General features: G+C 32.5%; 1 protein-coding gene across 1 annotated transcript in view; it reads left to right on the top strand.

Moving 5' to 3' along the window:
* LOC140449022 (atrial natriuretic peptide receptor 1) overlaps nucleotides 1–13,008 on the top strand; it is a 270,323-nt gene that overhangs the window by 179,130 nt on the left and 78,185 nt on the right. Inside the window, exon 10 of the mRNA XM_072542164.1 lies at nucleotides 11,305–11,356. Coding sequence (XP_072398265.1) covers nucleotides 11,305–11,356 — 52 coding nt within the window. The remainder of the gene's footprint in view (nucleotides 1–11,304; nucleotides 11,357–13,008) is intronic.

Raw genomic sequence — 13,008 nt, 5'->3', positions numbered from 1 at the left:
TATTCTGAAGAAGACTTTGGCTTATAACAAGCTGCAATGCAACTGATGCATTTTCCTTATTTATCTGCTTTCTTTGTCAATTTTATCTGCAATTTCATTAGTTTGTTATCTCTGCATGGATTTTGATCCAGAGGAATTAAATTCTTGTATAGTATTCTTGTAATTTTTTTAAAAATTGTTTGTATGCTAAAAATAATATAATTAAATACGTATATTATACTCTAGTCCTCAGAGACGAAAATGCCAATGAAACTCTAAAAATCATACGAATAAGTTGAATTTTGCCGAAAATGTCAATTTTAGGACGCTAAAAAAGATACAAAAAAATTAACGACTTTTATTCCCGGCCTTTCCTCTACAACCTCCCACATAGAGGAAAATGGAAAAAAATCGTTTTATCAAAAATCCGTACCCTGTAGAAAAAATGTTTCAAATAAAAAATGTAGCTAAGATAATTTTGAACATAAACGTCTATTAGCATTTTTTTGTGTAGAATGAACCGTTTTCTCAGAAACAACGATTGAAGCGTTCGTCGATTTTGAATGTCAGTTACGCGCACGAAATCATCAGCTCGACGGAAATTTGTATCAACTCGAAGGTAAAAATTTAATATCTTTTGATCCGAGTGTCCTATCGACAAAAATCCAGATGGGTTTTAAAAGTCAAGAGTGCAGCTTTAGTACGCAATTTTTGTATACTTAGTTTTTATAAAGATGTTAAATAAATAAACTTGGCACGATTTTTGCCATTTTTTATGATTTTCATGAGATTAACACAATATATTCCTTTCATTGATAGGCCACTAAGAAGTTTCCATAAATAAAACCCAATATTCATAACCTATAGGATACAATTATTTTTGTTTTGAGTTTTGGCAACAAATGTGAGGCATTTAAAATATGCTTGAGAATCGCTGAAGTTAAACTTACACATTACAAACGACCTAAAACATTTAAAACTACTCTTTATAAATTACACTAGTACGTTTTTCAAAAGTACTTAACTTCTGCTACAAACTACATCCAAAACTGTCTTCTTAAAGGCATTTCCAGTGGCGTGCGATCATTTGTAATGTAAAAGTTAAAATTCTGCATTTTTAGTCATATTTAAAATGCCTCATATTTGTTGCCTCATATTTGTTGCCAAATATCAAAATCGAATTTTAATCTCATAGGTTTTGAAGACTGGTCTCGAACAATGTAAATTTCGCTACGACCAGTCAATGAAACTAATAAATTTGATTGATCTCACGATAATAGTAAAAAATGGCAAAAATCGCGTCACGTCTATTTATTTAACACCTTTATAAAAAATAAGTTCATTTCCGGCAAAACAAAAAAATTTAATACAAAAGTTGCACTTTTCACCTTTAAAACGCATTTTGATTTTTGTTGATAGAACACTCTGATAAAAAGATATCGATTTTTTACCGTAAAGTTGATACAAATTTTATTTAACATTGATTTCGCGTGCGGAACTGACATTCAAAATCGCCGGTCGCTTTCAGCGTTGTTTCTGAGAGAATGGTCATTTTTGTACAAAATATGGATGATTTTCGTTCCCCTATTACGAGGAGGATTAAAGGGGAAGCACGGTGGTAAGAGGGGCAAACTTCCTTTTGAGGTCCCAAAATTGGCATTCTTGGCAAAATTCAATTATTCGTAGCATTTATAGAGGTTCATTGGCATTTTCGTCTCTGACGACTGGAATATCTAGTGTTTTCTTTTTAATTTGTATTACCGCAGCTATGAACCTAGACAAATCTTTATAAAGCTTATATTTTTTGTATATGCTTTGGTATAATGAGGTAACAACCAACCTGCAATTTCAATGTTTTTTTATCCATCGGTATAAATTGTAGGGTAGTTTTAGAGTTGTTTTAAAATTTGGTTTGTAACTATATTATTACATACCTATGATGTTTAATTAAAAAATGAGGAATATTCACATCACAGAAGGTTAAGTGAGCAAAATAATCGATTTCTTCTTTTGTTAGTAGTTCTAGGATCAAGTTTCTTAACTCTTCACAAATAGGAAAATAAGTTTTTTTGCACCTAAAAGGAGGGATTTAACTCGTATTTGTTAAGCTTGGTATATTATTATACATTTTGTTCGCAATTACTATTATAACTGCCTGTGCTTCTAGTCACGAAAATCTCCTTTTAATTTAGCACCCAAAAGCCACTGACCACAAATTTGTAGCCAGCACCTCCATTTTCTCTAATTCCTTTAAGATTAAACTGTTGAAATATTAACTAAACACTGCCTAGAGTAATTTCGAGGTGAATTGAGTAACCCTGTGGTTACCACAGCCGTTATCAAGCCCGGATAAAATGTGGTGGGTGATTGACAAGAGTAGCAACCTACCAATTAAAACGAATATTGCTCAAAGAAACAATGTACAGCCTTGGAACAGGATAAATACTATAAAGATGATCACGGCAATAAATAAGGACTAGCGAAAAATATCCAAAACTCAGATGAGAATTACTATATGGAATATCAGGGACCAAGAAATAATCCAAGTGCTGAAACAGAAACAAATGGACATTTGCACTCTACAGAAAACAAAAAAGAAAGGAAAAGAACAATCAAAATAAGGTAAATACATACTACTCTACAGTGGTGTAGTAAAACAAAACATGGTCAAAGAAGGTGTAGCCTTACTAATACACCAAAGGTACCAAAATCACATCAAAGGGTGTCAATACATATCAGAAAGGATTGTAACAGCAAATATAAGAATGGAGAAGACCTGAACATCATTGCAGTATACGGCCCAGAAAATAATAAGCTCATCAAATAACAAGGAAAACGTTTTATGACGAATTGCAATCAGTAGTAGATCAATTCAAAGGGAAGATGATACAATTGGGTAATTTTAACGCTCCAATAGGCAAGTAATACCCGGAATTAAGCAAAAATGTTACGAGAATGTTATAAACGAAAATGGAGAACTGATGATCCTTCTGCACAAATAACGAACTAAGAATAAACAACAAATTTTTTGATCACAAACCAACATAAATATACATTTACTAACACACGTTAGTGTTAAAAATAATCGACGTAAGATGCCTCAACTCAGCAGATATAGGCAGCGACCATAGCCTAGTATTATGAAAAATAAGAATCGTCATGAAATACTTTATACCTAAGAGAACGTCGCTAACACAAACAAAAATCAGAGTCGAAGGACTAAATAAGGAATCCACGGTCCACGGAATACTTATACAGAAAAAGAATATCAGAGAAAATCGCTGGGAATGAAATATTAGAAAACGATAAGATCGAGAAAATCTGGAAAAAACTCAAAAATAACTCAAGAAAGGACCTTTTTACAATACAGAACACAATAAACACACCAGGCACTCAACCACTATAAACAGAAAGAAATATGGAGAATAATCAGAGGTCAAAGAAAAGAGATGAACGAACTAATAAAAACAAAACACATTTAAATGGACACAAGAGCAGACTACTTTCGATCCCTATTTGCTAAAGGTAACAATAATGAACTACCAACACTAGACAGCAAACGAAGAAATAAATATTGAGGAGGAACACGTAATGAAGCATTAAGGAAACTAAAAACTGCAAATCACCAGGAGTGGTCAGAATATCGAACGAACTCATCAAGTACGGAGGACCAGATCCGACTAAACAACTACTAAAACTAATCCAAAAAATAAGAGAAAAAAACCGAATTCCTCAAGAATGGAGATCAAGCATCCTAATACCTCTCTTTAAAAAAGGAGAAAAATCGAACCCGAAAAATTACAGAGGAATTAATTTATTAAACACAACACTAAAATTCACAACCAAAGTGATAACAGATAAACTGAATGAAATTATAATACGAGCAGAACAACAAGATTTTAAGTCAAAAAAATCATACTCCGACGCTATATTTATAATGAGGCAAATGAATGAAGTGCAAGAGAAACAATTAGAATACAACAAACAGAATTTATACAACAATGATCAGAGAATAAAAAGGATGTTAGAAACAGCAGAGATGAAACACTATGGCTCAGAGCTAGAAGTACAGGTAAACGACATAGATGCAAGGTGAAGAACATGAAGGACTAAGTAAACAATAGAAGAGTAGGATGTAACAGTCATATAAGCTGAATGACAACAAATAGAGTAGTAAATACGGCAAGACATGGTTTTTAATAAGAAGACGATTAGTAGGAAGACCACGAAGAAGATTGAACGATAACTTACTGGAGGCACATTAAAAAACAGACAGCCATGTCTACATAAAAAGAAGAAGAGTGAAGTAGATATTAATGACAAACTAACTTTAAACGATAAATACGTTTGCCCTATATATTTCTACTAACACGCTTATATTTTTTACTGATGTTAATGAGTTGTATTTTCGTCTGAAATATAGTCGGGCCGAATATAAGTGATTTTGAGACCCCTTGAAATTCAGCCGCGTCACTGCTTATTGGAGGTTAAAGTAATCATAGCCTTATTAACCTATAAACCATTTCTAAATAATTCCAATGAGCAGAAACCCAACTATTCTTTTAGATTACTCATTCTGTACATTATGTGCCTGCACGGGTTTCTCCTTCCTTATATCTTCCCCTGAATAATCAATTCAAGGAAAGCAAATTTCTTCAGTCATACTTTTTGACCCAAATATAGTCGGCAATCATACTGGCTATAATAACTTTGTTTGCGACAGCTCGAGGTAGATCCTTCTCCTACTCCCAGCGATATTCTTTATATTGTGAGGTTTGGAATCTTATATTACTTTAGAAGCCTTTTCCGCAATTTTCAGCTCCTGAACCTTTATTCTTGTAGTTATTTATTGCTTTAATGATTTTTGTTTTTTTTTATTCGACGTAAACGTAGGGGAAAGGCTGGTACAACAGTGGCCACCTTTCGAGTAAATTCAAGATAACTTTGACATAAATCATAATATATTAATGAGTATCAACTCAAACAAAGTCAAAGCACTTGGTAAATTAAAAATGTACTCTGTAATCCCAAAAAAATACAGATTATGAAGGAGTAACTAATTTTGTTTTTTTCAAAAAATGTGGCCACTGTACCAAACTAGATGGTACAGTGGCCACAAAGGTAAGGTACAGTGGTCATTACTTGCAATTCTTATATTTTTATTTATAATGTTCATAAAAAAGAAAAGTAATATTAATCTTTAACAAATATTATAAATCCGCTTTAAAAGTAAACAAGTTTGCTGTTCGTTGTGTTGCTGCAGCACTTTTTGGTTGGGTTAAAATAAGTTCATTGTAATTGTGGCAGAATCTGTAACTGTAGGAAATGAAAACTGTATTCCGTGACGCCTTAGAAAATTTACATTGTATTCTTGACCAGAAGAAAAAACTTCTGTAACTTGTGCAACATAAAATTTTGAAGTTTGCTTTGTTTGAAACCTCACGAGAACAAATGAATTCACTTCCACTATTCGCGAGGATATGTCTTCGTCCGAAATTTCATCTACTTCTGAAAATAGACTAATATCGTCGGAATCCACAACATCAGACAATTCAATGTCACTGTTACTGTCATCACTTGTTTGAACTATCAATTTTTCGTTTTACTGTTGTCTTAGCTCTCTTCACTCTACTTTGCATTGATATTCTTTCTGCCGTTTCCGCTTCTATTCTTTTATAAATTGGTGTATCAGTTAAAATTTCAGTAGTCTTTATTTTCCTTTGTTTTTTAATGGCAATACGGTAGCTTTAAGGTATGGTTGCAGTAATACAGGGGAAATAAACCGATTTTCGGGTGTGTCCTTGGAAGTTGCCATCGCTTCATAAGCAACAGTTTTTTTTTTCAGGTGTTTTTTCCAATGAAAGTTTCTGATTTGTTTCTGCTATTTTATGTGGACAAGTTGATGTTGAAGGGAACTCAATGTCCATTTGTGGTATATCACTAACATTTGAATTATTTGGTTGTTGTTCTTCTTGATGTATGTTTGGCATGTATGTTACGGTTGAAGTCATAAAATCATCGTCAATAAAAATGTTATCATTGAATGGAAATACCCCAGTAGCTTTAAAAGCTGATACCATATTTTTGGGACAGAAATTAAGTGGATAAGCGTCGCTCGAAATCTCTGCTATGTCGTAAATTGTTATCCTCTTTCCATTTTTTTTTCCTCTTACAACCATGTGAGTAATATTTCTTCAAAGGACCAAATACAGCTTTATCTAGTGGCTGAAGGAGATGACTAGTATGTGGCGGCAAAGTCAACAAGATTATATTATTATCTTTTGCAAATTTAATAGATGCTAAAGAAAGATGGCTCTCATGGTTGTCCATGACTAGTAAAATGGGAGATTCCTTTGTATGACTAGTATGTTTGAGAAAAGTATCATCCACTGTTCAAATAATTCTGCTTTCAAATAAACTGTGATTATTATTGTTTAAATAACTATTTAGCTTATAACCAGAAATTTGGTATTGGACGCGTTTTAGCCCATATTCATTGCATGCTTCGATCACCTTGCTTATGAGTAGTAGCAACTCTAGTTATCTTAGAATATTGACAATAATTCCATTGATCTACTGCCTTCTTTAATTTGACCCAAAACTTATTTGAACATAAACTTGGAGTATATGTTAACAAGTAAACGCCATATAATATACTATAGCCCCACTAAACTTTGTAACACCAACATTTCTGTTGTATGTTGACTAATTTGGATATTTCTATATTCGTGGCAATAAAAGTTTTTAATAATATAATCCTTTTACCCTATGACGGCCGACATGTAATGAAGATATGATCAGTGGGCCTCAGAGTGGATCAACAGTGGGGCGTTAATATTTTATTCCGATCGCTTGAAAAGTAAAAATATTTAATTTCCTGTATTTTATGTTCAGTAATAATATTGGATTTTACTATATCAAAGGCAAATAAAATGAATATAATATGTATATACAGCACATCTTAAAAGAAGTGGGACGGAATATTTCGAATACTCAAAATTATTTGTTGACGTGAACTGTTCATCAAGGTCTCTATAAGTCTATATTTTACGTAGCGTGAAAGTTATACAAATGGTTTTGCATGCAGTTAAATTGGAAAATACTTGCCAAGTTGCTGGTATGTCCAAATTTGAATAAAATGCATCCAAGTCTTTACTTTCTACAGACACTGTATTAAATATAACCTTGAAACAAATTGGCACTAAATCACTTCCGAGTTTTCAGCAAACCAAAATGTTTAACACGTGTAGTCCAGTAATTAATATCAAAGCTATTGTGAGTATGCAGTCCAGTAATTAGACCGAAGGTACTTTATCGTTTAACTAAAACACACCACAAAGTCCGAATTAAATTCCCGAAACACTTTTTTGTTACTTCTTTTTAGCAAACGATTTGTCTTATTTACTGTCTGATATTTCACTATCAGAGTCGTCACTATCTGAATTGTCTATCCGAATAATTAGAGGCCGGACCTCATCTATAACTCGCTCAGTTTGAAAAGACTGAACGATTATGTCTTCCGTAGGTCTAATTTAATTTTGTCATTGTTCTGCCTTCATTTTTTCTAGCGATTCTTTCCATAAACTAAGAACGGTAGCGTCATCTGTTGTTTTGGATGCATGTTTATCATAAAAATTTTTGGCTATACCCCAAACTAACTCAATTGCATTATAATGACAATGGTAGGGCGGAAGTCGAAGAACTTCATGGCCATATTTAAGAACCATTTGGTCAGTAACAAATTTCTTTTGAATTTTGTGCTCTCCACAACTTTGAAGTAAATCGAATTTTAAAAATATGTCACTGTCATAAATTTTCTTTTCTGCCAACCACAACTTTATTTCTTCTTTTGTGCAGCTGCTTGAAAGAAATCTTTCTTCTACTCTTGAGTGGTAGGATGCATTATCCAACACTATTATGGTTGGCCGCTCAAATTTTTTTTAACAAATTTTCTTCAAACCATTTTTCAAAAATATTTGCATCCATATTTCCATGGTATTCACCTGTATTCTTTGTGGACGAAAAAATTAAATTAGCGTCTGGAATAAAACCCTCATCATTTCCAGCATGAAGTATAATGTAGCGTTTACCATTACCGGAACGACTATAAGAGTAACATTTCATTTTGCCATGATGATTTTGACATATTTCCTTTAGCGAAAAACCAAGTTTCAACTAAAAATCGGACTATCAGACGTTTTATTGTTCATGTATTTTCTTAAAAAATGCCACCGTTTTGAAACAACATTAGATAGTTTACACAATACTTGTCTATTAACTGTCTTTTTATATCAAAAACCTAAATGTGTCAGCACTCTCTACAAACTTGTTAAACTAATATCACACAGTTCCTTGTCTTTTATTTTTTATAACACAGCACTAACTGTTACATGTTATTTGGATTTATACATATTACATATAATATTTTTTAACTGCAAGTTTAATTGACTGGTGCAAATCTAAAGTTTTTAGATGTCGACGATTTCTCTTGCTTACTTTATTTGTTTCATTCTCACTCATGTTATTAATTCATCGGAATGTCCTCTCTGAGATACCGCAAGCATCGCATGTGCGTTTCTGAACTGCCATAACAGATGTTGATGGACCTACATTATTTTTTTTCCAAATTGATATAAATTTCGACTTTTAGAACTAAACGCCGTTCTTCTGGAGATAAAACTCTACGTTTCGACTGTGTTTTATTTTCTTCCAAATTACTCATTTTGCTTTAAAGAACCGCTTCACTACACTACTCTAAAAATAGGTACTTATATACAACTACTACACCCTAAAAAGGACGAGGGTTGTACAACAGACAAAACAATCGAACACAAATTATTTAACAGCCAATGCTAAACAAGCATAAACACTGCATTGATTGTGATTTTAAAAACCGTTCGCATGTTTTAAATAAGATTTTTGCTGATTATGTATTTTGTTAAATTATTAAATAACACCAATACAACCCAAGACCATCAATTAATTTTTAACGATAAACAGAAGAGAAATATGATGTGGAACCTAACCAAATTGCAAACGCAAAAGCGCCAATTGAAACCTAAATAAAATTTAGGGGGTGGTATATGGAGAAGGAGATGATAAATTAGAGAAGAAGTAGCAAAGAAGTTATAATAAAAAGAATGGCTTAGCTCAAAAAGACACAGAGACACAAAACCTCAAGCACGAATTCGGGCTAGCCTCACTACACTAGAATTTGGCTTTGAGATAAGGGGAAAAGAGGTCTTTTAACCAAAAGAATACAATATAATAATGCATCGGAAAACCTGGAACTATAAAAGGGGTAAGATAAGAGAATATACGGAGATGCCTAGGAAAATACTAAAATGGGCGCCAGCTAATTTCTGAAGGAAATTAACAAAAAAAATAAATGAAGTTATGAACAACAAGGAATAAAGTACTATTGATTTAATACCCTGTAATAATGTTTAAAAACCGAAAAGACACTATTGACCTTGTTCTGCTATATTATAACTGTAAGCAGGAACTGAAATAAAAGCAAAACTATTTGTAACAAATATATTTATAATATTAACAACTAACAAAACTCACCTATATATATATATATATATATATATATATATATATATATATATATATATATATATATATATATATAGAAAATATAATTACAGTAGTGGGGCTACGGTATGCGAGGACCAAAAAGCCACGACAAAATTAAATATCCCCACTACTGGGCCAAACGAAAAAGTGTATTAGTAAATCTATAATCTAAGTCCATGGGAGAAGCGAAATCTTAACACTAAGGTTAGTTACGAAAGTTAAATCCTAGATAGGTAAGGTAGGGAATATAAATACTAAAAAAAACCGTGACGGTTATACAAAAGAAACTACCTTACCTAACAAATATACGACTAATATGTGTCGAAGCAGCTAAACACCAGATCTATGTGTAAGTGTTATGCTTACACATAGATGCTGGGAGATATCTAAAGTGATCAAGTGTGATGAGTATGGCCAACAGACTCGGAAAGATATATATATATATATATATATATATATATATATATATATATATATATATATATATATATATATATATATAATTTTTAAAAACCCTGATACATAAATTTCTTCCCTTCCCTTTTAAAAACCGCTATACAAAAATCATGAACCCCTTCCCTAACAATGAATCTAATTTAATTAATTAATAACTATTTACCTAACTTTTTATAGATGTTACAAAAACTGTAATAAGTACTAACCTTGGTATATGCATATACAAAGTTGTAAATTACAAGAAAAACCTTAACCCTGAGAAACTAGTTGTTACTGTCTGTCACAACACTACAGCGGTCCTGGATAAGTCCCCTTAAGACTCTGACGATCCTTGAGGCTCCGAAAAAACGAATGAAGAAGAACGCTGTGGTTCTGGAGACAATCGGTTCCTGGTTACCAATGGGTTGAATTAGGTGTTTGGTTAAACTAATTCTAGTATTAAACGTTATCCTAATCGGGTGAAATCTACAAAAAATAACATTTAGAGAAACATCAAGGCACCCAAAGATGACTGTCAACACATACTCTTACATCGAATTACCACAATAAACAAACATTTTATTTCATCAGCTGACTGTCATCCTGTCTATTTATTGCGTCTGCGCATTTAAAGAATATCTAGTAAATTAGGCATGACAGTTTTTATACCGAGTAGGTATACAAAAAAAAAACAGAAAAACTAATTAGGTGTCCGATAAATTTATGATCTAGGCTCAAGGCCACATGATACATATGAGAAAACTCGGATTTTACACTTTTAATATTTCAAAAGACAATGAAAATATCAATAAAATGATAGGCCTATAAAACTAAATAATTTAATTGCTCACCTGGGTTTTAAATAATTATTTCAGTAGATTTGGAAGCCGGGTCTTAAATATTCACTTCTATAGATTTGGAAGTCGGTTTTTCAATCAAGATTCTTTATTATCTGTTCTAATTTCTCCCTTGATGTTCGGGGAAAATATTAAATCCAATCCCAGATTTTCTACCCGATTTAAAGACAAAAAAATGCCGGTTAAGGCTTGGAGAAATACACCTCTCTGCGTGAGTTGTTGGCCAAAACTCTTTAGCGAGCGCCTCTTGACCTGTAGTTTGCGCATCGTACCGTCTATTGCCCATGAACGTTTCATAAACGGGATTCTGAGGGGTTTTAGGATTTCAATAATAAATTATATTAATTAATTATATGTTAGCAGTTGTGACTGCTACATCCTCCCTCAACTCCAGAAAAAAAAAGGAAAACTTTCCACTTACCAGAAGTTTTCTTTTTTTTTTATTGTCTAGGACAATCTAGCCTTAAAGACAAACCAGACGATGAATATGATGAAGCCGAAACGTTGTGGTATCAACCACAAGAATTTTGAGCTTATCAGCCACACTGTTTACTCATTAGATGGGATAAAAGTAATGACACTGACAGACGTACAGTAGACAGACAGCATGTGATCTATTTAATAATGTGTAATTTACCAAAAAGAATTAAAATAATTTAATTTATTTAGACAAAGTATTAAGAAAAGTAAAAAAAACATATAACCCAATCACTTAGGTACTTTCTAAATATAATTCAATAACTTTATAGCAATATCAATCTCAATACCAATATATTCAATATAATTCAATTCAACCTTATATAGAGTAAATTAACCTTCGACAATACTTAAATTCTATATTTCCAAGTATTAGTAAAACTATTAATAAACTACACTACTGAGGTGTGTTAACAACCTCTAAAAGATAGGACCAAGAACCATTCACAACACAAACTCAAACAAAGTCCTATCAAGTTTACCCAACGTTGACACTAGAGCGAACAGATTCTATTAATCACCCAAGAGTTCAATGAGGGCTTAATTTATTAGGACTAGTTGAAACTATATTACTACAAACCTAAACATCTATATGATATGGTTCTGGATATCAGCAACATATTCGAAAATTCAAGGTAAAAGATAATTCAATACATCTACTTGCTTTAGCAGCGGTAGGAAAAACACACAATCGGTAAAGGCACTAGCAAGCCTAGATACTAGCAAGCCCACTATACTCATGGTATAGGGTATGCTAAAAAAAAAATAAGTAAGTTAACTGCAATCCCAACTCGTAGTAAAGAATATGCACAAAAGGTAAAAGATAATTGCAAGTCCAGATCTACTCATGGTAGAGGATATGCACAAAACTCACTTCTACCAGCTATACACTTGGTAGAAGGAAAGGTAAAAGAGATCCTAACTGTAATACCCAAACTGTACTATTGACGTGGTCCAATTCTTTACTCACGACAAGAACAGTAAAGGACAGATTTTTAGGACTCCATAATCAAGATAAAGATAAGATATATATTCATAAGATATAGATAAGAAATAAACTTATCAAGGTAAAGGTAAAGATAACTAACTTAAGGTAAAGGTATGAGATAAACCAATTAAGGTAAAGGTACGAGATAAACTCAATTAAGGTAAAGATAAAGGTACACTCAAGGTAAAGATAAACTCACATCTACCAATCCGTACGAATGGTAGGTAGACAGGTACAAACTCAAGATACTAAGATATGTTAAACTCAAATTCTTGAGAAGATAACAACATAGGAGATAACAAACCAAGTTAAACAGACTTACTTATTGCTGAATATCAGAACGATCCAATTCTAAATGACACATTCTAATTTCAACCTAAGAGACATTCAAGAAACAACTAATATGTATTGATATATTTCTGAGCCAAGTGAGGGCACACATCCAGGGTGATCAATCCTGAACCCACGCTAAAACACCGACACAGTAAGTGAATATGAATGCATAAGCTTTATGGCCATGGTCCACAAAACCATACAACACTATTAAAGAAAATATTTGGAATGTTTTCCGCATTATCCCTGTAGATATCTATTCAACTCAGAACTCAAGATGGGGAAATTCCCATATATCCATCCTGTACTCCTATGATATGCAGTTGGACTTTTTAGAGAAAACAAACAACAAAATTA

The sequence above is a fragment of the Diabrotica undecimpunctata genome, chromosome 8 (assembly GCF_040954645.1).
Source record: "Diabrotica undecimpunctata isolate CICGRU chromosome 8, icDiaUnde3, whole genome shotgun sequence".
Taxonomy (NCBI): domain Eukaryota; kingdom Metazoa; phylum Arthropoda; class Insecta; order Coleoptera; family Chrysomelidae; genus Diabrotica; species Diabrotica undecimpunctata.
The sequence above is the reverse complement of the archived record's forward strand: the minus strand, read 5'-3'. Positions and strand labels throughout refer to the sequence as shown.